The following is a 26,417-nucleotide window of genomic DNA, read 5'->3' on the forward strand; positions in this document are numbered from 1 at the left end:
TCCATGAAAAACTTAAGCACATGAGTATTTATACACACACGTGAGCAATCCCGTTGAAATTACTAAAACTAGTCACAGCTGTAAAGTAACTGGTGTAAAAACAACAAGGAGTCCGGTGGCACCTTAAAGACTAACAGATTTATTTGGTTTCAGAGTAACAGCCGTGTTAGTCTATATTCGCAAAAAGAAAAGGAGTACTTGTGGCACCTTAGAGACTAACCAATTTATTTGGGCATAAGCTTTCGTGGGTAAAAAAACACTTCTTCAGATGCTGAACATCACATGTGTTCGTTTCTGCATGACCAGGGCAATTGCCCCTTGCTGTTTGTGCTATCAAGCTGAAGTAAATTAAAGCACATTTTTAAAAAACTGATGGAACCATCATGATATGCATGTCTTTATTGAATAACCACAAGATCTTACTATTGCTCTATCCCTCCTCTCCCCAACTATAGTTTATTTCTTTCTTATATCTAACTCTACATTACTCACTATCTTATATCTAAATCTACATTATCAGGTCTTTTGGGCAGACTGTATCTTTGGCTCTGTAAACTACTCAGCACACTTCTGTGCACCTACTAATAAAAATGCTATTTCATTCATTTAGCCATGGTATAAGCCTACATTAGGTATGCTTTAGAATTCATTGTGAAAATGTTAGCTTCCACATTGGGGCAATCTCCAAAACACAGCTTTTGTTTGCTGAGTTACAATCTGATCCTGTGAGATGCTCAGCATGTAGGACAAGCAATGCTTCTGAATGGCCTTTCAGGCCCAGAACCCTCAAAGTACAGGCTTAATTTTATCCATCTGAGTAGTCCTATCAATTTCAGTGGGAATATTCACATGCTTAATATTGAGCATGTTCTTGCCTGATCCAGTGCCCATTGAAATCTAAGGAATTCCATTGACTTTGATGGGCAGTAGATTGGACCCTAAATGCTTTGGTGGATCAAGACCTCAATCTCTGGATGAAGAAAGAATGCCCCAATACAATCAGGTAACTTAAGCTCTATCTCCAAAATGCCCCAGTATACCATCATCTGACCTACTCACATACCATACCTAGCTTTTCCACAACGCATTGAACTCCACCTAGCTTATCTATTAAAAATATGGCTAAATGCTTTCCTAATTAAACATACCATGTACTATTCATTGTCCTGTATATAGAGAAAGGCAAGTGTGGTATCAACTGGGAGTATAACACAAGGGGATTGGTACAGTTAATTTTTCAAGTGCTTGGGATGAGCTCCACTTTGCTCTTCCACATATGTTATGTGGCACATCCCTAATGCATAGGAGTAAATTACTTATTCCATCCCTGCCGACCTACGTAGCCCATATTTCAGCAGTGTGGAGACAGTGCCAATACTATAATTAATATTGAGTTGGTGTTTCCATTTTACAGGTGTAAACCCTGATTTTTGCATTTATCACCTCATCCAGGGCCTTTTCAATTCATAACTCAGAGTTGGGACTTAACAGACAGGCAGAGCAGTAGTAAATCCTGTTTGCCTCCCCCCCCCCCCCCCCCCCACTTCTTTAAATGTAATTGACTTGTTTGGCAAGTTTGAAAACAAAATCCTCCCCCTTTCATGCCCCCTGCTATGACAATCTGTTCCCCTTTCACTAGGAAGGCCAAGCCAGGTCTCTTTCGCATACTGTTGGCTTTTGGAGAAGAGCTCTCCAGGATGAGTGGCAGAATTTTCTCACTCTAGGACCCTGCTTCTGGGTCCAACAACTGATCCAATCTGGTGGCCTGCAAGGTCATAGTGCAAATAATCGCGTCAGTTTAATCAAGCTTTTGGAGGTCCGATCCTGCTCCCACTGACTTCAGTGGCTGCTGGATCAGGTCGTCGGGCTCAGCCCCTCCAAGTAGTCAGGCGACTAACTCCCGTAAGAGAGCGGGTCCTTGGTCACGGGGACGCTCCGCTACACTGGGAGGACACAACGCCTTTGTGGTGGTTTAACGTAACCCCACCAGGACGCTGCCTGATGCCAGAAAATCTTATTACCCCGCAGCAGAGCTCAGCAGCAGGGCCGGTGTCTGGAGCGGGTCTCCCCGCCAGTGGAAGGGGGGCTCCCTGCGGGAAAGCCTGCCCAGCCTGCCCTGCCGGGGAAAAGCAGCGGTCGGGCACCGCAGCGACGCCCACCCTCCCTGCAGGCTGAGCCATGCCTCCCGCTGCACGCCCGGGGCTCGCCGCCAGCCCCCTGCCGGCCACTCGCGGCCCGCTGCCGCGCTGCAGGCACGCGGCTCCCGGGGCGAGAGCAACGAGCGGGGGCTATTGTTCGCTTTTGTGTGAAGGGCGGGGGGAGGCTGGTGCACGCCCAGCCCCGGCCCTAGGAAGGCGGGGTGGCGGCCGGGGGGACGCACAGTCAGGGGAGGGGGAGGCAGGCGCCCAGCGGCACTTGCCAGGCACCCCCGGCGCTGGGCACGTGAACCCCGCGGTGAGCCCAGGCCGGCGAGCAGCAGCCTTGCAGCAGGGCCGCCGCGCCCCCGCCTCTCGCTGCATTGCTGGGAGCAGCCATGTGTGCGCGCCATGTGCTGCGGGCGGCCGGGCGGGCGCGCTTGCTGCCGGTGACAATCCCGGGCGCAGCAGGTGCGGGAGGGCGGGGGGAGCCCGCGGGGGCGCGGAAGACACACGGCCGCTGATGCTGGGCGAGAGGAGGCTGAGCATCTCTGCCCCTCCATGTGCTGACGGAACAGCAGCAGGAGAAGGACAACCCAATGGAGTACAATCACATCTACGTCCACAACGGCTCCCTCCTGGCTCACCACAAGTATGGCTGTGGCTTGGGATATGTACCTGTCATATACTACAGCTTGCTGCTCTGCCTCGGGCTGCCAGGTGAGTGCCACCCTCTGCCCGGCTCTCCGGCGGCACCCCAAAGGCTCTGCCCGGCCCCAGAGGATCGCCCTTAAGAGACGAGGTTTGCCTCAGTCGGTGCATTTTAAAAGCAGAGCCGTGACCTTTTGTTTAGGAGCAACCGACTTATCCTGACATCTGAACTCAGCCAGCAAGTGGAGAAAGTTTTTAGTCTTTAAGGAAAGACTCCGAGGGATGGAGCGGAATTATTCTGTCTCCAAATCATTTTAGAATAAAAAGCAAACAGTCTTGGAGCCACTTACGCTGGAAGACAGTTGGGGGGGGGGGGGGTGTTGCACGTGTATATAGTTATAGGTCAACGGTTAGAAAAAGACTCATTCAAAATCAAGTCCTGTTTGCAGTATATGTTCACTGAGACCCGTTTTTTTAAATGACATGTCCAAGGTCCCCACTGCACAGAGCTCCAAGAAAATTCTGATTTTAAGAGACTTTGGCTGTTTGCAATACAGGAGTACTTTCTTATTGGCTCACTTTCGTTGGTACAGTAAAACGGTACATATTCTTACGGATAAATGTGTGTGTGTAGAGGAGCAAGGCATTGTTCTACTGTTAATACCTTTATATTAAGGACAGGAATCTTTACAGATCCAAATATACAAGACAATAATTCTGCTTTTGGATGGGATTTCGGGTTAGGTGCTTGTTTTACATTATTGGGCAAACCTTCTCTCTGTCTAGACAAATAACAACAGTCTCTTCCTAACATTGTTGCTAAAACTTTAGAAAAACTCCAGGCATTATCTTTAAAAAAAGAGGTGGTAAAATTCTAATTAAAGTTAAATATTGTAGTGTGTGATGGGTGTGGAACTTTTAATTTTTAAATACACTGGAAGCTTGTTTTATTAACCTATGTGGATTAACACAAGACATTTCTTAGATGATATACTTATTAGGATATGTATTTTACATGTATACTTCTAGGTAATGTTTTTTATCTGCTCTTTAATGAGAGGTCTGTCTTCTTCTCTTTAATGAGGGGGGAGAGGGATTAGCAAACAGTTCCACTGCTTATAATGCACCTGTACAAGTGCTCTCTGGTTCAGAACCTGACATACATTGTCTCAGTTCTTAATCAAGTTTCCAAAATAATTAATTTGGCCATTTCAAGTAGAATGGTATTGAGGACTGGAGGGTTCAGGGGATTGGCATTGGGACATGAAGTCATGTACCTGTACGCTGCCTGCCCATGTGAGGAGTAGTCAAAAATTGTTACTGTCAGATTGCTGCTGGCTCATCTCAGACCAGCTCCCAGTGGACAAGGGTAGCTTTAGGAACAAGGTATCTCAGATTCCACACATGAGCAAGGAACTGTGACTCCACAGGATTCCACTGAAGAAAGTAGCTGGTCAGCTAGAAAACCAGCATGCTCCAGGAGCCCATCCCTATAGCCTGGGCAGCAAGTTAAAGAGTCTAGTCAGGCCCACATGACCCACTGCTCCAGGGGTCTGATCCCTCACTCACTGAAGTCAATGGCAGTACTCCACTCATTTCCTATGAGTGCAGGTGTGAGCATCAAAAGCTCATCCCAAGAATATAGACCAGAGGCCAGCTAGCCAGAAAACAAGTTCTCCCGCAGAGAAGGGGAAAAGATGAGACAAGTGACACCAGGAGACGGGAAAGAGAGGAGGGGCTTCTTGTTTAACCATGAAAGGTTAACCAGTCTGCCTCTAGAATATCAGTATACCTGGAGCCTGCACTGCCATTAGACAGCGCAAAACCCACCGCTGCCACAACTGATTCGGATTGGTATGTTTGTCCCAGCACAGGGCAAGCACTGAGTAAGCTGTGGAGACTGCACTTTCTCACTCCTAGAAGTGGTCATGTCAGGTCATCACTCAGACATTTTGGTAGGGAAGACAGTCTGTGCTATACCAGTTCTATGGCTAAACAAAGGGCTTCGGTATCCAAGACTCCCAGCACTACATGCAGAGAAAACCCATGGTTTAAAAACTACTATTTAAAAATATCTTTAATAAGGATTCCTCTTGACAAGCAAGAATAGAGGGAAATGTTAGAACATTTTTATTTGTCAAGATGAATCAATATTTTTGATAATGCAATATATAGTTATATACATACAAAGGTGCATTTAAAACATCTTGTAAATGGCAAGCAGCACTGATAAGATGTTAACAGATTTCTAAATGCTTTTTTTCACCTTAGCTGCTCTTGTTTAGAAAATTATATTCTTCAAGCCATTAGTTCATAAAAATGTTCGAATCAGACAGTGAGAGCCCTGTGTCTGAACAGTGGCTACAATACATATACAATTGGTACCCAGCACATGAATTTAATTCACTGTGCCTTTTTTTCTTCTCTATAAGTAAATTCTGATGCATGGCAAATCATTAAGAGAACTGCACAGTTAAGTCCTGTATTTAGCCACAAAACATGTAAAGCACAGGCAAGCCTCTCCACTCTGTAGCCACGCTGTGCCTTAAAGGGACCCCACCAGCCAGGGAGAAAAGGTACCGTTTCCATGCTCATTCATTCCTTGGCCTCTGTGCCATGGCAGTCAACAATGATGCCATTGTGGACTCTGATACTGATAGGATACTGATTGGTCCAATAGGAAGTGACCTATACCACCTTAAGAGTATACGAGTAGGAGGTTATTAGGAAGCAATGAGGTGCTACATCTACCTAAAATTGTGAAGATCCTTCATGCAGACACTAGGAAATCAGTTAATGAATGTTCTGCCTATACTTAAACAACTGCAGATGTAGAATACATTCTAATTACGAACCTACTGTGATCCACCTGGGAATGTACGGTTAGAGTTAGTGCAAGGGTGATGAGCAAGGGTGATGTGAATTTTTCCTGGAACATACATCCATTTGATTAGGAAAAATGGCACTGACAATAGTAAAACAAAACAAAATAAAAAAACCAACAGAACAACTTAGAATCATAGAATAACAGAGTTGGAAGGGACCTCTGGAGGCCATCTAGTCCAACCCCCTGCCCAGAGCAGGACCAATCCCAACTAAATCATCCCAGCCAGGGCTTTGTCAAGCCTGACCTTAAAAACTTCTGAGGAAGGGGATTCCACCACCTCCCTAGGTAACGCATTCCAGTGTTTCACCACCCTCCTAGTGAAAAAGTTTTTCCTAATATCCAACCTAAACCTCCCCCACTGCAACTTGAGACCTAGGTGACCTCTTGATACTGATACCTAGAAACTTGATACTACAAGCCAAAATGGTGCCTGATGTAACTCCAGTGAGTTCAGAGGAGTTGTATCATGGATACATTTGGCTTACCTTATTCAGTGTATGTTATCTGAGGATAACACTGACATTAACATCCAAGAGAACTGTACATATATGGCATGCTGAGTGCATAAGAAATTCATGGATTTCATTCTGGTATTACACTGGTGCTTTTAAAAAATACTGTAGGGGTATCTGAGTCTCCTTGTCTAAATGATAAAGACCCCGAGGTTCCCTGGATTGAGCTAGTTTTTTGTAATTCTGAGAACTTGAAAGAGAGGAGGATCTAGGTTCTGGCCTCACACACAGATATAGTGTCTGTGCAATACCTTGTTGAAATGCAAAAGGTTAACTGTTTGCCACTATTTTTAAAGGTGTGATAAAATCATCTTATTATTGTTTGGATTTTTTGTCCTACTGTAAAAAGGAAATGTCTTCAGCTCAACAGCTTTGCATGGAGACTGCATTGTACAACATGGATGCACACAGCATGCAGAGGGAGTAAAAGAAGCTATATCCTCTCACTTGTATGGCCCAGGCATAATTGCTGCCCCTGCTTTCAGGACAGCTCAAGGATTGCTTCCTCCCTATCCTCCTAGGGGTTCGGAGAGTGCTGAAGAGGGAGGGAGAACAGGGACATGACCTCATCATACCACCCCTCCCCCCGATTGGCCTGTGGAGAGTAACTGGCACACTAGGAGGAATGAGCTATGCTGCACCCCCATAAAGAGGTATGGCACCAGATGTGCTGCTCCTGTATGCCAGAGAGCCATCCCTCCTGGAGGTACCCCAACGCAGGGTGGCTGCACACCACCCAAATGCAGATTTGTTCCTTAGAGGCACAGATGAGCCCTGAGGGAAGAGGAAACCTGGTTAAACATGGATGGCCGAAGGTTAAGTTATGCTTCCTGCAATGTACTTTTGCAGGCTATTCTAACTTGGGGATAGATGCTACAGACCCTCATTCTCACTAGGTAACATCTTATCACATGAGTAATTAGGCCCAGTAACAGGAGCAAGGCTTACAGAAGCAGGCCCTTGATCTGCAGAATCCAGCCTCTCAATGCAGAAAGCAAGAAAATGTGTGTCTGGCAGGAGCAGAGTGCATAAAGGCTGCTGGAAATGTAGGTACAGTAACTCCTCGCTTAACGTTGTAGTTATGTTCCTGAAAAATTCGACTTTAAGCAAAACAATGTTAAGCGAATCCAATTTCCCCATAAGAATTAATGTAAATGGGGGGGTTAGGTTCCAGGGAAATTTTTTTCACCAGACAGAAGACTATATTACATATATATATAAAATATGTGTGTGTGTGTGTGTTTTAAACAATTTAATACTGTACACAGCAATGATGATTGTAAAGCTTGGTTGAGGTGGTGGAGTCAGAGGGTGGAAGAGGGTGGGATATTTCCTGGGGAATGCCTTAGTGCTAAATGATGAACTAGCACTCGGCTGAGCCCCCAAGGGTTAACACATTGTTGTTAATGTAGCCTCACACTCTACAATGCAGCACAAATGGAGGGAGGGGTGACAGCATGGCAGACAGAGACAGAGACACATACCCTGCGTGTGGGAGAGAGAGAGAGACGCACATTGCCCCTTTAAGTATGCTGACCGCACTCTAAGTAAAGTTGCCTTTTTAAGTAGATCAGGAAGTTGAGACAGCAGCTGCTACCAGCAAGCTCCCTCCGTCCTGAGCCCTGTCGTGTCCGCCCCTGCTCTATGGAGAAGGGGTAAGCGGGGGAACAGGAGCAGGGGAGAGGGGGACACCCTGACATTAGTCCCCCTCATCCCCCCAGCCCGCACAGCAAGCAGGAGGCTCCCAGGAGCAGCTCCAAGGCAGAGGGCAGGAGCAGCACATGGCAGTGGGGGGAGGGACAGCTGAACTACCAGCAATTGATAGCCTGCTGGGTGTCTGCTGCACAGGGAACTTAGGGGAGCGGGGAGCTGATAGGGGGTTGCCGGTCCACCCTGGTTCCAAGCCCCCACCAGCTAGCTCCAACGGGCTGCTTTTTCTGTAAGCAGTGGTCAAAGCAGGCGGCTGCCAAAAAACTTTATAAAGGAGCATTTATAACTTTATAAACGAGCATGTTCTCCAATTGATCAGCAGCGTAACAACAAAACAATGTTAAGCGGGACGACTTTAAGTGAGCAGTTACTGTATGAGGGACATGCAAACTCCATTGCATGTTATTCAGCAATCACCACATAGTATTCCTGTTTCCAAGCACCTGAGTAAAGTGCATTGGATCCTTTTGTATCTTATAGACTCATAGACTTTAAGGCGAGAAAGGATCATTGTGATCATCTATTCTAGGGGTTCTCAAACTTCATTGCACCGCAACCCCCTTCTGACAACAAAAATTACTACACGACCCTGGGAGAGGGGACCAAAGCCTGAGCCCACCCAAGACCCGCTGCCACTCTGGGGGTGGGGAGGCAAAGCCAAAGTCTGAGCCCCACCACCCCAAGCAGGGGGGCCAAAGCACAAGGGCTTCATCCCTGGGCAGGGAGCTATAACCTGAGCCCTGGTGCCCGGGGCTGAAGTCGAAGCCTGAGCCCCAGCCCTAGGTGGTGGGGCTCAGGCTTTTGGCCTGGGCAGCGAGGCTCGGGCTTCAGCTTTGGCCCTGACCTCAAGCCAGTCTAACGCCAGCCCTGGTGGCTCCATTAAAACGGGGTCACGACCCACAGTTTGAGAACCGCTGATCTAGTCTGAACTCCTGCACATTGCAAGCCAAAGAACCTCAGCAGTGTTTTTACAATGTACCCCTGAAATAGGCCCCTAACCTCTGGCTGAGTTACTGAAGTCCTCAAATCCTGGTTTAAAGATTGCAAGTTACAGAGAATTCACCATTTACACTAGTTTAAATCTGCAAGTGACCCATGCCCCATGCTGCAGAGGAAGGCAAAAAAAACCCAGGGTCTCTGCCAATCTGACCCTGTGGAAAATACCTTCCCAATCCCAAATATGGTGATCAGTTAGACCCTCTGTATGTGGGCAAGACAGAAATCATATCAACATAACTGCAAGACAGAAATATTACAGGAGGATTTGCAAATGGGAAAATGGATATATGCTGTGTTCCAAACTAGAAGAAAGAACTCAGTTCAACCATTGTTCATTAAATGGAGTTCACACAATAAATGGGCACTAAACTCTCCAGCACCAATTTTAGTCAAGGGGAATCTTTCCATTGACTTCAATGAGCAGTGGATGGGACCCAAAGTGTGTGGATGGTACCCTGTTTGAGCAGAAGCAGGGAGCTGATTTGGCAGCACTTGTGACTGGTATGAGACTAAGACAGTAAGAATAAGTGACTGATCCAGTAGCTTAACTAACAAAGAGATGCTGAGAGATGTTATACTACATTAGGTTGGGCTAGTGCATAGAGATGGACAGAACTGCTGCATAAGCGCTTGAAATGAGTTACTTTAAATGGCAAAATGATTGTCTGTTTTTTAAAGAATGATGGATGCTGAGAAAAAAAACAGATCCATAGCAATCATGCTGCACAAAAAAGGGTGACAGGAAGGAGTGTGTATTAGAGACCTTTAGTCTGGTCAATATGTCTGGGGAAGTGTCTGCTAAACTGTCCCCAGTTGGAATACAAGGTCACTGGAATGAAAGGCAGCATCCATATAATTTCAGAAGGGGACATCGTTGTGCATCAGATATAGTACAGTACTATAGTGCAGAACACAACTGCAAATTTCTGGACAGATGAAAAGGAAGGGGTATTGTGTGTTGTTTTGCCAGGTCAAGGACTGAGTGGGAAGCAATGGTGTTCATGCTGAGACAATGTGCAATACATGGAAAGCTTAGCAGGCTGCAAAATACAAAGATATGTGGAGGGAAAATTACTAAAATTCGTTTATCTGGGAAGAAACACTCAAGCAGAGGTTTTTCCTGGAAATGACAGTGGTACAAAATATAGAGCAGAGTCAATTTTCATGTTGAGCAGGCAAATATTTGCAGAGCCCCCAGGAGCTGTTCTAGGAGCCTAGGATCTTTGAAAAACATTAGGTATCCTTATCACACAGTCCTGCTATCCTCTCCTCCTTCCCCCACCCATCTACCGCTCAGCCTTTTAATGCTCCCTCTCCTCTTTTTTTTTCTGCTCGCCTCAAAATAGGGGGCATGACTCAGCAGAACTAAGTCAGCAGGAGCATGTCCTTCACAACATAAATCAAAACAACTTACCCTATGCAAAAGAAACAGAACAGGAAGATTCCCCAACCTGGAGTTCATCCTGCATTCAGCACCTGGTACAAAGCCCCTCCCTACACACAGTCATTTCACCCGTCTCCCCCACTGCCTTTCCTAGAGCTCTGCCCCTGACTGCCCCTACAAGAGAAGGGGAAAGTGAAGCTGGAGTTAACCCCTTGTCTACTGGGGACCCTGCAGTGCCCCTGCACTCTACCACAGTCTCCTTCCCCTGAATCAGTACATGAATAAAACAGTCAAATGTCCAAATTCAGAACGTGCTGCATCTGCCTCTCTAACGGTGACCTGGATGGAGGGGACTGTAGATAGAGCATCCTTAGGACAACACCATATCATTTTCATTAATCCCATCTGGCTACGTTCTACTCTGCTTATAGGGCAGGTGGGACTGTTCAGAGGAGACAGTAGAGAACAAAGCAGAAGCCATGCTGCAAGCCTGGGACTAGGAATATTTAGGGAGACCCAAAGGAGTCACACATCTATGTTAGCATCAAGCAGGGGCCTCTAAAATAAAGTGTTATTTACAGTTTGCTTCACCAGAATTGTTCAGCACTGCATGGGGCCCTCCTAACACATGAGCCCTTCCGATAACACCTGTTTAACTTCTTCTCCCTCCTTGGTAAAAGACAACTCAGTCTAGTTACTAAGGGTGTGTTTCCTTTAAATGGGTGGGGATTTTTAAAAAACTTGAGTTCCACTCAAATTAATTAATTGATTACAATTAATTTGAGTGAGCTAACATATTTCTACTTGCAAGTGGTGAGACTCCACAAACGTTTGTTTTGGTACAAATGATTGTGAAGTATCCAGACTAGCACATCCAAATGTGTTAGCGATCGCAAGCCAGAAATCTCTAGTGTTGATATACCCTCCGTTGCTAAAACACAGCCAAATTCTGAGGGCCTTACTAAGGGCTTGTCTACATTGTGGGGTAATGAACTCCATGGGAGTCTGATTTCTGAAGTGCACTATTGTGGTGTGCAATAATTGGTACGTGTGGACACTAAAGGTTCCCTAGTTTACTTTAACACAATGCTACATTAAAATGCACTAGAGAACTATTAATGTCCAATAGGTTTGTGCACTGTAGCAATGATACTCCCATACAGCGCATTCCCCCCCCCCACCATGTAGACAAGCTTTTAACTCACTCCTTCTTCAGGCAGAAGTCCCATTATAGTGTGAGCAAAGCGGGCCATGAGACCTGAAAGCGTGGACTCCCACTGAATTGGGTGACAAGTCAGGAAGCCCTAAAGGCCTGTAGTTGTAGATCTCTGTACAGGAACAGAACTTAAGTTAATACAGAGCTAAATCCTCTCTGTTATTACTTAGTAAGGACTTCAGGATATGGCCCACAATTAAATTCTGCACCATCTCCACCCTTAATTTCCATCTTGTACTGTTCATACTTGTATAAATATTGTGGCCCAATTTTTCAAAAGAGACTAATGATTTTGTCTCAGTTTTGACTGGTTAGCTTGAGACACCTTAAGGGCAGCTTGATATTCAGAGTAACACTGAGAACCCACCTTTGAAACCAGGCCCCTTTAAGTCACCTCAAATTGGGAAGCCAAAATTTGAGGCATCTAGAATCACTTTTGAAAATTTAGGTCTGCCTTTGCCCAAAGTGACTTGTCCAAATATTTTTAACCAAAAACTAAAACCCTTGCATATTCTTGGCACTATTTTGTTAAGCATTCTGTGTCTTCATTTAATACAGGTTTCCATTAGGGAACCATGACACTCTGATAGGAAGACAGCAGTCCAGATCTTGAGAAGATGAGTTTTGGAATTTTTTATCCCCTCCACACTGATTTACATGCCTTAAAGCACTCCCTGCCATTCTTCCCCAAAGCACTTCTGCATTGCAGTTATAATTGAAGAAGTGGAGTATCACCATCCATTCTATTTCAGTTTTGATCAGGAGACCATAAAAATGCTTGAGGACAGTACACCTATGAGGCTAATTTCCTTCCACTTTTGTGTGCTTGCTTTTAAGATACATTAAAACCCAGCTCATTAAAATAATGGACACAAATATAATTTGCAGAGTATTGAGGTGCATAACGAGGAAGGTGCTTATTGTTACAGGTTTAAAAATAAATATTCTTAACCTCTGCCCTCCCCCAATACCCAAGACTGTTTCTGAAACCTGCTTTGAGCTTTTTCAGTGTGGTCAACTGTAATAATGGGCCTGATCCTCTGAGGTGCTGAGCGCCTCCCTGAGTACTAATGTGCCCTCAATTGCTACTGAAGTCATTGGGCCTGATTCTCCTGTCACTTACTCCAGTGTAAATCAGGAGTAACTCTGTTGAAGTCAATGAAGCTGCAGTAGCATAAAACTGATGTAAGTAAGAAGCGAATCAGGCTCCAGTGGCTTCAGTGGGAGCAGAGGGCACATAGGATCTTGTAGGACCAGCACCCGTGTTGTTACAGTGCAGCCTTCTTCACAATACTGCCAGTAGGTGGGGGAAGGAGAGGGAGACTTAAGTATAGTGTTTTATTTCCCTGTCTTTCATGGGCAGTGGGTGAAACTTCCCATGGGGGAGGCAAGCAGCTTGTCCTGCCTCTTCCGCCCACAGCCCCACCCACACTCCACCCCTGCTCTGCCCCAGGCCCTGCCCCCACCCACCGCTGACTCGCCACTCACCTCTTCACACACACACACCCCCTCCCCCCGAGATCCTCCCTCCACTCACCTCCTCCCTCACCCACCTGCTGCTTGCCTCCTCATCCCCCCCGGTCCCCCCGCAAGACCCTTTCCCCTCCTGCCACAAGAACCCCACCACCACCTACAGTGCAGCTGGCTCGCCTCCTCACCCTGCTGCTGCCCCCGCCCCGTGACACCCTCTCCCCTTTTCACCTTAAAGCACTGATAACATTCCCCAAGGGAACTGAACTGGCTCAATTGCCAGATAGATTCTCCTCTGCTTGGAAGGGAGTTCGGTGTATGCAGTATAGAGAGAGACGAAAACCGAGGCTACCTGCGCCAACCTGAAGCCTAATCTCTCCTTTTGAAAAAGTGCTTGTCTGTGACAGACTGCATTCAGGCAATAGTTTAATCACTTTTCTTACACAGAATTCCCTGCCAGACTTGTTTACTTAAACTGGGTTTGAATATAACATCTAGATCAAGAAATAAACTCACTGGCTACATCAGCTCCTCCTTGAGCCAGGTGAGCAGTTACTTCTGGGTACAGAGAATAACAGAAGGATCCTCATTTGGAAACTGTTTTTAACCCCAATAACACATTTTCCTACAATATAAAAGTCAGCTGAATGTGGCCAAAGGCTTCCTGGGTGTTGGTGAATGCCTGTTAAATGGCTTCATTACCACTTCAATGGCTCTTTAACAGTTTCAGTGATCTCTGCTACTAGGTCTCTGGAAGGCTTTTTCACTGTGTAAAATTAGGCTGTGTCTACACTACATGAATAACGTAGCTGGAGTCGAGGTACCTTAGGTCGAGTTACCGCAGGGGGTCGACGGCAGAAACTCTCCCGTCGACTTACCTTACTCTTCTCATCGATCTGCAGTCAATTTGGCGGGTCTTCACTAAACCCGCTAAATCAACCACCGGTGGATCGGTCTCAGAGCGTTGATCCCGGCTGGAGTGTAGACCTGCCCTTACTCATGGATCCCCTCCGCTTGCCTCCTCACGTCTGCCACTGACTCCCCGCTCGCATTCTCACATGCGCACCCCCCGTGGGGGGTGAGGAGAGACGTGGCCGGCAGCTGCGGGGACCTCCAAGGGGGCCAGTGAATGGGGTGGAGGAGAAGAGAGGAGGAAGATTCACCCCAGGCAGCAGCAGCAGCAAGCTGTGGGAGCCTTGGGTCAGGGTCAGAGCAGGAAGGGGAAGAGGCGGGAGTGCAGGGGGAGCACCATGGTCCAGGTGGCAGGGACAGCTGTGCTAGGGAAGGCAACGCTTCCCCTTGCCTATTATATCTGCTGCCCATGCTGTCTATTATAACATACATATAGAAAGATGCACTCACACTGTATATACGTACACATCTGTAGCTGTACGGATGTACACACACGGGCCTAGATTCTGAGGGGCTCCTGTGCTCTGTGGATTCCATGGACAGGGAGGAGGCAAGGATGGAGCAGAACGTTCACCCTGCATGCACAAAGAGCAGCCTTGGAGAGATTGTGCGTGCCAGAATACAGGCTTACGATGCTGCTCCTCACTGGGCCCCTCTACTTAGGTCATGGCATAAAAAGCCCCAATCTAGCCCACAACAGAGCAGGTGTGTGAACACAGGGGCCTAAAATGCCTTACACTGTGAGAATAAGGATGTGGTAAGTGCGAGGAAAATGAGGCCTGTATTATATCAAACACAGCTTCCTTCAGTATAGTGCATTAGTCCTAGAGTTGTACCACTAGGTCTGCTGCATCAGGCAGGCTACCAAAATCCTAGTCCAGCAGCCTAGGAAAATCCAAAGGCCCATGCTGTGCAAGTGAAATGCATTACTCACTGTCTGCCAGACAAGTTACTGTATAGACCTGCACTTAAAAACCCTGGGTGCGCTGACTGGCTGAAAATGAATATTGGCCAGTGGCCCTCAACACAGGTACCTTGTAAATGCCCTTGAAGACCTGAAGAAATGGATCATTTGCTCACAAAATCTTCTATTTTGTTAAAATCTCTCTCTGGCTGTGACCAGCCTCCTGGGTACAACCAGTACAACACTTTGGGAAGGGTACAGAATACATAGTGCTCTTCACCAGAGTAAGGTGCAATGGCTAATCAGTACCATGTGCAAGGAAAAGGAGGTGGAAGGCCAGTTTTCATTGTCAGATTCAAGTCTGAGGCATTGATCAATCAGCGCACCCAGGATTTTTAAGTGATTGTCTGCAAAGTAGTTCATGGCAGGCAGTCACTAATTCAGTTTCACCTACATAGAGTGGAGTTTTGAGTGACCTGACCAGCTGAATAATAGGGTAGTATTTTTCCCAGGCAGCCTAGTAAGTCTTTTCTATTTCCAGTTTCATTTTCACCTTCCAATCTGAGGGGATGGTCAGTCAACGAACCCAGGATTTCTAAGGATGAGTCACATTAGAGCTTTTTCTTGAGGAGCCCTACCACATACAATTATACCATAGCCTTTGTGCTGCCCTGCTTCTCCTTCAGCATGGACCCTCTTCACACCCTCCCTGCAGTTCTGCTCTGGACTTTGCCATTTCCCACTGCTGCTTGCACTGCAGAATGACACTCTTTGCCATTGTGCCTAGTGAGAGATGAGAGACACAGAAATGGTTTCACTTGACTCATCTTTCCCCGCGGGAATGCGTGTATGAGTGCGTCCCATTCTTTGGTTCCCAAACAATATGACAATAAATAATCAGCCTTTTAAATCACTTCTCACAGGTATCCTCTGAGGAAAAGGAAGGAAGATGTGCTGTATCAGTTGCAGCCTTAAAGTATCACATGAGTGGGTCACCTGGCAAGCCCTGCACTGTTTAACAAAGCTCTTGACCACAAGCCACCATATTGAGAGACAAGGGCAAAGTTTGCTCCCCTAAGCAGGCATAAGTTCACTGAAGTTGCCCCCACTTATATTTGGTTTGAATTTGGCCCATAGTGCTTTAGGACAGATCATCATTTACATTGTAGCACTGAATTTATAGAAAATATTGGGGTCACCTTATCTTTTTCTCTGATAAATTCGATCTAAGTTATTCTTGGACATGTAAATTAAACAAAAATTCTAGCCTGCTACAGCAGGCACTATTAATAAATGAATGTTGAGTAGCAAAAGTCACCCGCTGGCAATGGTTATGATACAGTCACCACCGAGATCTCCATACCAGTGGTTTTCAACATTTTTTCATTTGCAGACTTCAAAGGATTTAGTGCAGATCCCTTTGGAATTCTTAGACATAGTCTGTAGACCCCCAGGGGGTCTGCAGACCACAGGTTGAAAACCACGCCCTTACAAAAAGAAAAGGAGTACTTGTGGCACCTTAGAGACTAACAAATTTATTTGAGCATAAGCTTTCGTGAGCTACAGCTCACTTCATTGGATGCATTCACTAAAGCTTATGCTCAAATAAATTTGTTAGTCTCTAAGGTGCCACAAGTACTCCTTTTCTTTTTGTAAATACAGACTAACACGGCTGCTACTCTGAAACCAGTCCTTACAAAGTAGAAGATAAAAGCCATGGTAATCTCAAATGTGGTAAATGTTGCCATTTGATTCTGTACTGGCAATCACACTAACATTAACTATTGAGAATAGTAAATGTCTAATTTTTAATGTTGTCTACTGTTTTATAATACATCATCTAGTCCTATCAAGCATCTTTGTTCCTCATTGTATATTTTCTAGTATTTTGAATTTAAATATTCAGGATTTTTTTTCATATATAAAGGGCCTGTCAATATAGTGAAAGGAAATCATTATTTGAAAAGTTAAAAAAATGAGATTACATTTAAAATTGCATAACAGTATCTTTATGTGAAATGCAGGAAGTTGTAATATTTGACCTAAAGAATAATTTTACACACACTCTCTCTCTTTCTCTCTTTAGCGACAATCTTATTCAGTAAAAGGCGTCCCTTATATAGGGTTGCCAACTTTCTACTTGCACAATACTGAACACCCTTGTCCCACCCCTTCTCCAAGACCCCGCCCCCTGCTCACTCCATCCCCCCTCCCTCTGTTGCTTGCTCTCCCCACCCTCACTCATTTGCTCATTTTCACCAGGTTGGCTCAGGGGATTGGGGTTGGTAAGGGAGGGGGTGAGGGCTCCAGCTGGGGATGCAGGCTCTGGGGTGGGGCCAGAAATGAGGAGTTCAGGTTTTGGGAGGAGGCTCTGGGCTGAAGCAGTGGGTTGGGATGCGAGAGGGGTGAGGGCTCTGGGCTGGGGGTGTGGATTCCGGGGTGGGGCCAGAAATGTGGGGTTCGGAGTGCGGGGGTGGTCTGTGGGCTGAGGCAAGGGGTTGGGGTGCGAGGGCTCCGGCTGGGTGCAGACTCTGGAATGGGGCTGGGGATGAGGGGGTTGAGGTGTAGGAAGGTGCTCTGGGCTGGGACCAAGGGGTTGGAGCATGGGAGGGGTCACGGGTCTGGACAGCACTTACCTCAAGCAGTTCCCAGAAGCAGCGGCATGTCCCCCCTCCGGTTCCTACGTGGAGGTGCGGCCAGGCGGGTCTGTGCGCTGCCCCTTCCACAGGTGCCGACCCCGCAGCTCCCGCTGGCTGTGCTTCCTGGCCAGTGGGAGCTGTAGAGCCAGCGCTTGGGGCTGGGGCAACATGCGGAGCCCCCTGGGTGCCCCTACAACTAGGAGCTGGAGAGGGGACATGCCACTGCTTCTGGGAGCCGCACGGAGCCAAGGCAAGCAGGAAGCCTGCCTTACCCCTGCTGTGTTGCCGACCGGACTTTTAACGACCCAGTCAGCAGTGCTGACTGAAGCCACCAGGGTCCCTTTTTGGCCGGGTGTTCCAGTCAAAAACCAGACACCTGGCAACCCTACCCTTATATGACCTTATGGATTGTTTGTCACCCAGTAAGCAACAGCCATAGTAACTTTATTTAGCTACCTTAGAGACTAACAAATTTATTTGAGCGTAAGCTTTCGTGAGCTATAGCTCACTTCATCGGATGCATTCAGTGAAAAATACAGTGGGAAGATTTATATACATAGAGGACATGAAACAAGGGGTGTTACCATACACACTGTAAGGAGAGTGATCACTTAAGGTGAGCTATTACCATCAGGAGAGCGGGGGACGGGGTGGGGGACCTTTTGTAGTGATAATCAAGGTGGGCCATTTCCAGCAGTTGACAAGAACGTCTGAGGAACAGTGGAGGGTGCAGGGGGGAATAAACATGGAAGTGAGCTGTAGCTCACGAAAGCTTATGCTCAAATAAATTTGTTAGTCTCTAAGGTGCCACAAGTCCTCCTTTTCTTTTTGCGAATACAGACTAACATGGCTGCTACTCTGAAACCTTTATTTAGCTAGTTTATGATACTGAACTACCAAACCACACAGTGGCATAACCCTGCTATCCACTTAACTTATAAAGGAGATTTCACTGCATGCAGAGTCTGTTTGTTACGCGCAGAATATATTCCTCAAAAGTAACAAGTGTTTCTGTTTCCTGCTTAGAAACACTCAACTGCTATTCTTTAAGCTCACAAGCTGTGATAATAGGCAATTGAAGTATTTCTATAATTCCCCCATAAAACAGATAATATTTGAGGTATGACTATAATCCATAAAAGCAAGGAAACTAAAGGATATATTGTGCCTTTCAGGCACAGACAACACTTGGGGAAGGTACAGAAAGCGCTCCAGGAGGCCAGAACCCTGGGGGAGTGGGAGAGATGATGAGCACTGCACAGTCTTCTCCAAGAGTACAGAATCTAACTGCTTCTGCACCTGGCCAGATGTGCACCCCTTTACTCCCTCCACACCTGTCAAGGTCCCAATGGTGCTAGCTTTGCATTGCACAGTCCTTGTGCCCTGAACTCCTTGCGCCCAGACCCTGCCCCCTTTTGTACCCCCACAGGGGCTGAACACAATGTTTGTTGCTGAAATTCTCTCCTAAACCTGTGATGCTCTGGCTTTATAGGAAACACTGTAAGAAAGGATCACCTCTGACACGGTAAGCAGACCTTGGAGGAGTTTCTACTTGGAACTTGTTTACACTAATATTAAGTTGACAGCAAGCTGGGGTGTGGAACGGGAGTAGATCAAAGTGCATCAGGGACCTGTTAGTGTGCAGCAGCAGGGTCCTCACAGACATTTAGTGATCAGCAGGCTAGTGTGGGGTAGATTTACACCCTGTTTGCAGACATGTAGACAATCCTTTGCTGTAAAGTCCACATGGGATTCAACATCAGAAGTAAAGGCAACCGAGGACCATCTCTCACTTCAGGCTTTTCCCTGACAGATGATCTCTCTTAGATGCCTAGAACCCCAAAGACATAGGGCTGTACAGGCCAATGCCAATGCTCTGAATTGCGCATTGAAACACACAAAGTCAAGCAGACTTTGGAGGACAGATGAAATTCTCTCCTTGCATACAGCTTGGCTGAGTAAGCAGGCAGCCAAGTGCTGCCCTAGCTGAGGTTTCTGAATGATGTTTGGGTGCAGCTCCCTATTGACTGCACTGCATTATTCCAGTCTGGATAACTGCAGTGGAAGGAACAGCCATGCAAGAAGGAACAAAGCTCTCCTGGACACTATTGCTACCTGGATACTAGAAACCCCCAGATAATATATCGTTAGGGCGAGAGGCAGATAGATCCCCTCTATTGAAGGGGATAAATTGAACAGTTGCTCTGCCCCAACCCACTAGTCTCATCTCTTGCAGCCTCCATCCTTGGCTCTCTGATAGATGTTAGGAAAGCCAAAGTCCTGTACTGCAGTGAGTAATGCAGCCTAAACTTATATTTGTCACCCCCTAATCAGCTCCCACAGCAGTGACCAATCCATTCCAAATCTGAATGATCTTATCCACGAAGTAGCCAGAAAATGTCCAGAAAGAAACATGCACCAGTGTGTCCAAGTCAAGCCAAACTGAATTCACCCATGTGCCCTCCACCCCAATAGACCCAGCAATCGGGTCTCTGCATATGCTATGGTGGACAAGGACATTTTTTATCTTTACCACCATTAGAATGCATAAAAGTGACCTGTCAGGATAGGGCAAAGAGAGCAGATATCTGGGAATCACCATGACAATTGCAGAGGGCAATATATTATTGTCATTATGGTATGGTCCACTGGCTGAACAGCATTCTCCCCAGTTTCACCAGGCACTAGCCCTGGAGAGGGCTCAAGAATACCACAGAGAAGAATTCTACATTGCCAGGGAGATGGACAAAGTGAGTAAGTCTCCTATGCCTCTCTCCATACTGTACAGAGCAATGAAGGCTATTCCTGAACTCTCTGCTGAGGCATTATCATGCTGGCAGTTTTCTGCTGAACCTCAGTAATGGCGTTTATATCTGTTCTCACTAAGTAAATGATATTATTGTATTTCATATCACCCAGCCAGCAAAATCACTAATGTGATTCCAAGGAAAGTTTTTCCAATACAAGATACTGTAGCCCTTGCAGAAAAATTGGATAGTGCTTCCCTGTACTTTGGCAGATCAATTTTCTAATCCAGCTCACAGGGGCAAAGCTAGCTGGCATCTTGGTATACACTGTTACTGCTGGCCTTGGTAATGGAGGAGCACAGAGGCAGAAGCTGCCCATAAATCCACTCAACTGTGGGGGCCTAGAACTAATCAACACATCCCACAAAGCAGGCAGGAGGAAGCAAGGCCAGGGTGCCTGGAAGATGTGCATATCCAGCTTCATTGTTGAAATTCCAACCAGAACCTCTGACAAGGGCAAATTGCCTCACAGACACAGCCTTCCTCACTGCAGCAGTCTATGGGTGACTCAAGTTTACAGTATTCTCAAAGGAGATGCATACACTGGGTATATTCAGGTTACAAGGTGCCAGGCCATGAAACATGGCTGGCCAAATCCTATAGTAATTTCTCAGTCACATTAAGTTTTCTGAGTCCAGGATTTTCGTGATTATATATTGTTCATTCTATCTCTGATTGCCAGATAGCAGATCCTATTGAGAGATTAAGGTTTTCTTGAAAAACAAGGAAATGGAGCACTCTGCCTACCACAGCCCCCTGATGCTGCTCTAAATTGAAATCAATGGAGTTACACCGATGTAAGATTGGTGTAACAGAGAAGGAGGGTCAGCCTGGTATAATCCCTAATGCCAGAAAAACTAATTTGAAAGAAAGTCTTAAAATAATATTCTGGGCAAGGTTCTACTTTACATTTCATATATATGGTTCTGACACCTTGATCACGTACTGTTTGGCTTAGCTATTCTACAAGAGTTTGCTTTGTTTCAGGGTGTGATTTTAATCATTCTCTTGAATTTTGATTGATCCCAGAACTGGAATGTCGATGGTGGTTACTCCTGTCATTCATTTTGTGTGACCCTTTTCTCCAGTAGCTAAAAACCTGCTTTGAGAAAGCAGGCTCGGGAGGCCTTCCTAAGTCAAGAGTTGTCGTAATTGCCAAGTGATAGTTAAATAATATGCATTCTCATTTCAGTTTTAGGACACATTTAGGGCATCATTACTTTTACTTACATAATTTCTGCTCTTTCTGATTTCAAGAAGTCCTCATAATTTTTCTTGATTCGCCTTGGGAGAGCAATCTGTAGAAGAGGGAGAGGTAATTACAGCACTTACGAAAATGTCAAACACAAATATTTGGCAAGCCATGCTGTCAGTAAACCAAATCTCCATCTTTGTTTAAACACTACTGTGGCCACTGTAGCCACTTTGATCAATCTTTGGATGGGACTAATCTACCATACCTTACTCTGATGAAACTGCCAATGGTAGCAATAGGAGTTTTGCCTAAGACAAGACTGCATGATTGGACCTAATGTAATGTAAGCCCTTTGATATGTTGGCAACTTATTGTTGTGCTATTTAAGCAACACGTAACCCTTCTTTTAGGCATAGGTTGTGTGATGGGCATACTGGACAGTGGCCACGGGGCTGCAGGCAAAATCCTGTCTGAGCCAAAGAGGCAGTGTATGGGATTTCTTCAGTGGTGTTGAGTCAAATCATACATAATTCAAAGAGTTTTACTCAAGTATAAAAGTTTAATTTGAACTGCATTTTTCCCCTTAATGGCTCAGGAATACTCCAGTAGCAGCAACAGATACAAGGCCTCACTGTCAGAGATGTATCCTTAAGGAGTATCTCTGGCTAAGCAAGGAACTGTTTGGGGAGTAGATGGATCTGGTGGCAATAAGGTCGATATGGATCCTGAATGAAGAGCCAGCAAAACTGTCATGATAGAAAAGGCCTGTGAAGTGCTGAGAGCCTCAGGCATGGTTCTGAGTGCCTCACCCTGCTCAAGTGAGATTTGAGGAATTCTTCACAGGATTGGGCCACAAAATGATCAAGTTAAGATGACCTATCAAGGCTAGTTTGATTTCCAATCCTTTGCCATAGGGTTCAAACACACAAACACATGCACGCGAATGAGCAGGGGAATCAAGTGAGCTGTAACAAAGTCCCTTTTATACCTTCTTTTTTCCCTTTCTGTCATGGAAAAGGGAGAGGAAAAGGCTGGGGAAAAGAAGAGGAAAACAAAAGGGGGAAGGGGAACTAACTGGAAGCCAAAACAAAAAACGGTTTTTTAGTAAAAAGAAAAACACACAACAAATTTTTGAAAAAACGAGTATTTTCCACACCAAAACAAGTTTTTGTAAAAAAAAAAAAAGGGGGGGGGGGCATTTTTCATCAAAAAAAAAATTTGACAGACTATTTTGACCAACTCCAAACAGTTCCTGTCTCTTCTATACAGAGCAACTAAACCCTGGCTAAACACAGTGGTACAGAGCTGGACTGAGTTGACAGGCTGACTAGATTGAATTAGGCACAGACAACATAGGAGTTCACTCTTTGGTTTCTTGAACTTTAATGAAGATAGTTCTACAGCACGCCTGAAATGTAGCTACAGCTCAATCAAACATTCAAATAAGGCTAACTCTACCTCCCGTTTCAGAGTAGCAGCCGTGTTAGTCTGTATCTGCAAAAAGAAAAGGAGTACTTGTGGCACCTTAGAGACTAACCAATGTATTTGAGCATAAGCTTTCGTGAGCTAGAGCTTGATGAAGTGAGCTGTAGCTCACAAAAGCTTATGCTCAAATAAATTGGTTAGTCTCTAAGGTGCCCCAAGTCTTCCTTTCTACCTCCTGTGAAACTAACTGAACTTTTCTGTCTCCACAGCAAACATCCTGACAGTCATCATCCTATCGCAGCTGGTGGTTCGCAGGCAGAAGTCGTCCTACAACTATCTTTTAGCACTAGCTGCTGCTGACATACTGGTACTTTTTTTCATTGTCTTTGTTGACTTTTTGCTGGAGGACTTCATCTTGAATAAGCAGATGCCTCAGATATTGGACAAAATAATTGAGGTATTGGAATTTTCTTCCATACATACGTCCATTTGGATTACCGTGCCGTTAACAATTGATAGATACATAGCAGTATGTCATCCGCTTAAATATCACACTGTCTCCTACCCAGCTCGTACTCGAAAAGTCATTGTGTGTGTGTACATCACCTGCTTTTTGACCAGCATTCCCTACTACTGGTGGCCCAATATTTGGATTGAAGACTACATAAGCACATCTATACATCATGTCCTTATCTGGATCCACTGTTTTACTGTTTACTTGGTACCGTGTTCCATTTTCTTCATTCTGAATTCAATCATTGTGTACAAGCTCAGACGAAAATGCAATTTCCGACTGAGAGGATATTCCACAGGGAAAACAACAGCCATTTTGTTTACTATAACTTCTATTTTTGCCATACTTTGGGCACCAAGAATAATCATGATACTGTATCACCTCTATGTATCACCTTTAAACAACACTTGGTTGGTACATATTGTCTCAGATATTGCCAATATGCTAGCACTGTTGAACACTGCAATTAATTTCTTCCTCTACTGTTTCATTAGCAAGAGATTTCGCACAATGGCAGCTGCGACACTAAAGGCTTTCTTTAGGTGTCAGAAACAACCAGTTCAGTTCTATACAAACCATAACTTTTCAATAACTAGCAGCCCTTGGATTTCCCCTGCCAATTCTCACTGCATCAAAATGCTTGTTTACCAGTATGATAAAAATGGAAAACCTATAAAAATATCACCATGAAAAGAAGGATTGTTGGTGTCTCTGGATGCATCTTCTTTTCAAGCCGTTACAACACCAGGATGTAAACTGCTGACATGGCTATTTTTAAAAGTGGTCAGTTGATTTCATTTCCCTGACAGACTAAAGGCAGATCAGACTGTTGGCAGAGAATGGGAGTACTTCATCTGGGGAGTCGGAATGAGAAGGCAAAATGCCTCTTTCCTGTTACATAGCATTTTGAATATGCTTTGGAGTACAAGTCTTTATGTTAATTTGCTATCAAGTGTCCATGTGCAAGCATTGGTGCAGTACAGTTGTTGGGGGAAAAGCCACACCGAAGTTGTTTAATTGCAACCATAAAAAAACTTCTGTGACCATGTAGTTGTCTTCACTATTGACAAAGTGAATGCTTTACGTACTGTGGAAGGTATCATTTGCACTGCGTGCACTTGCCTAAAACGATGTGTCATTTCTAATATGAAATATCGCTACACGCAGTCCCTGCTATTGAGGACTTTCTGCAGTGAGCAATCTGGAAGACATTTGAACTGTGACAAGCCCTTCCAAGCTCACTTGAACTCCAGGCTTGAACTCAAGGCTCAAGGATGGATATTTCACCTGTTATAGCCTTGGCATGAAAAGCAATCCTGCAAGCTGCCAATATTTATATGCTTTAAGTTGTTTTATCTAAGATAGCGGCCAGAGGAGAGGAGTCTGAAAGGAGGGGGAAGGAGGTTTCTTCAGCCAAGAACAAAAGTAGAATATTTCTCCAGTGACTTTAATTGGACTCTCCAAAAGCCCCATAAATTCGGGGCCCAGTCCTGCAAGGTACAGCGGTCCCATGGGGCCCGATTCTGTGAGGTGCTGCATGTACACTGAGCAACATTTTGTAATTAATTTCAGGGAGATTTGGGTTGGGAGGCCCCTGGGTGTGTGAGCCCTCTCTGCAGTTACCCCAGAGTGTCAGCTCCTGTCTCTTGGGGCTGACCTGGTTCCTGGAGTCCCAGTTCCTGCCCGTTGGCTCTCTAGCCACAACATGTAGATGGGGTCCTCCCCTTGTGATGTTGCTCCCCTTCCCTGGCCCTTGCACTGTTGGATTGCCAGCCTCAAGGTCCCGCTCCCACACTGCAGGAGATAACATCATTAAATCAGGAGTCGGAAATTTTTTGGTTATAAACAGGAGTCTCCCTGACATGCTAGGAGACTTGGTGAGCCTAGCTATGTGTTTAATGAGAAATATGGACACCACAACTCCCATTGGAGCCAATGAAAATACTCAGCACCCCCCTTGACTGGGCCTTTAGAAATTATACATACAAAAATTAAATATTAGAACTTGTTTGGGCTATGCTATCACAGATTTACCATTTAGTTGTTTAGTTTAATAGTCAAAAATCTGTGTGTGGATTCAACATATTAAAGACTCCACAACAGTAAAAACAAAGACTACCAAAAATGCAGGGCAGTGAATTTTAAGGTACTTTAACTAGGATAAATATTTAAATTCTCTTCCTCCACACTCATAAGAAGCATTTCAGGAACTCTGGTAGAAGACACAGGAAGAAGATATCTACATCAGGCTACTGAGAGGCATTTCATTTGCTATTATCCCTCTTTGTTGTTGGTATGTGGTCTCACAAAGCATGAATCATAACACGTGAATTACTTGTGGAGCACTTAACACAGGCCTTAACAAAGAGTGTAAGATTATGTTTCCTTGCCTGGTAAACACAGTCACAGCTTTGTCTGTGAGCATAGGGGCTTCTCAACTGATACCTGCAAAAAAGAGGGAAGCTCAGGGTTTGCAAAATGTCACTATATGTGCCTCATTGTGAGCAGGAAGCTCACAAAAGACCCAATGCTGTGACATCCTGAGATCCTCCTAGAGGGGGAATAGAGGGCACTCAGCACCTCCTAGAACTAGGCTCAATAAAACCTGTAGGTATTGAACAGTCTGCCATACTTTGAAGTCTTACTACGTTTTAAGAAATGCTGAGTACCCACGAGTCCCAACAGCCTGATTCCCCACTGCCTTGCTGCTCATGTAACCATTTACTCCTGTGTAAAGTGAGTGCAAAGTGGATGTATACAGCCACCAAATAAGAATGCACCGTGCACAGACATAAATGACAACACAAGGCACAGGAAAGATCAGGTGATTGAGGTGATATACTTTATTGGATCAACATCTGTTGGTGAGCGAGACAAGTTTTCGAGCATACAAGTAGAAAGCAGTAAAGTATGAAGTCCAATTTATCTGGTCCGACAGATCTTTACCTACATGAGAGTAGGGCTTATTTGGGAAAGAATGAAACTACTCAAGCAGTAAGGATTTGTAAAATTGGGTCCATTATGCTCAGATCCTCAGCTCCACTGACTTCAGTGTGA

At 45.4% G+C, this 26,417-nt stretch overlaps 1 protein-coding gene across 1 annotated transcript; it reads left to right on the forward strand.

The window, feature by feature from the left end:
• Positions 1–2,734: 2,734 nt before the first annotated feature.
• On the forward strand, positions 2,735–24,050 carry GPR139 (G protein-coupled receptor 139). Its single transcript, XM_077829076.1, has 2 exons — positions 2,735–2,855; positions 23,116–24,050. The coding sequence occupies exons 1-2, from the start codon at positions 2,735–2,737 to the stop codon at positions 24,048–24,050; spliced, it is 1,056 nt and encodes a 351-aa protein (XP_077685202.1).
• Positions 24,051–26,417: the final 2,367 nt, after the last annotated feature.

This window comes from Eretmochelys imbricata, chromosome 10, assembly GCF_965152235.1.
Source record: "Eretmochelys imbricata isolate rEreImb1 chromosome 10, rEreImb1.hap1, whole genome shotgun sequence".
NCBI classification, from domain to species: domain Eukaryota; kingdom Metazoa; phylum Chordata; order Testudines; family Cheloniidae; genus Eretmochelys; species Eretmochelys imbricata.

Bases quoted from the DNA above. Each gene is read 5' to 3' on its own strand.
- GPR139 (XM_077829076.1), top strand. From the start codon at position 2,735: ATGGAGTACAATCACATCTACGTCCACAACGGCTCCCTCCTGGCTCAC. The intron at 2,856-23,115 runs GTGAGTGCCACC...CTGTCTCCACAG, and splicing joins GCTCTGCCTCGGGCTGCCAG to CAAACATCCTGACAGTCATC.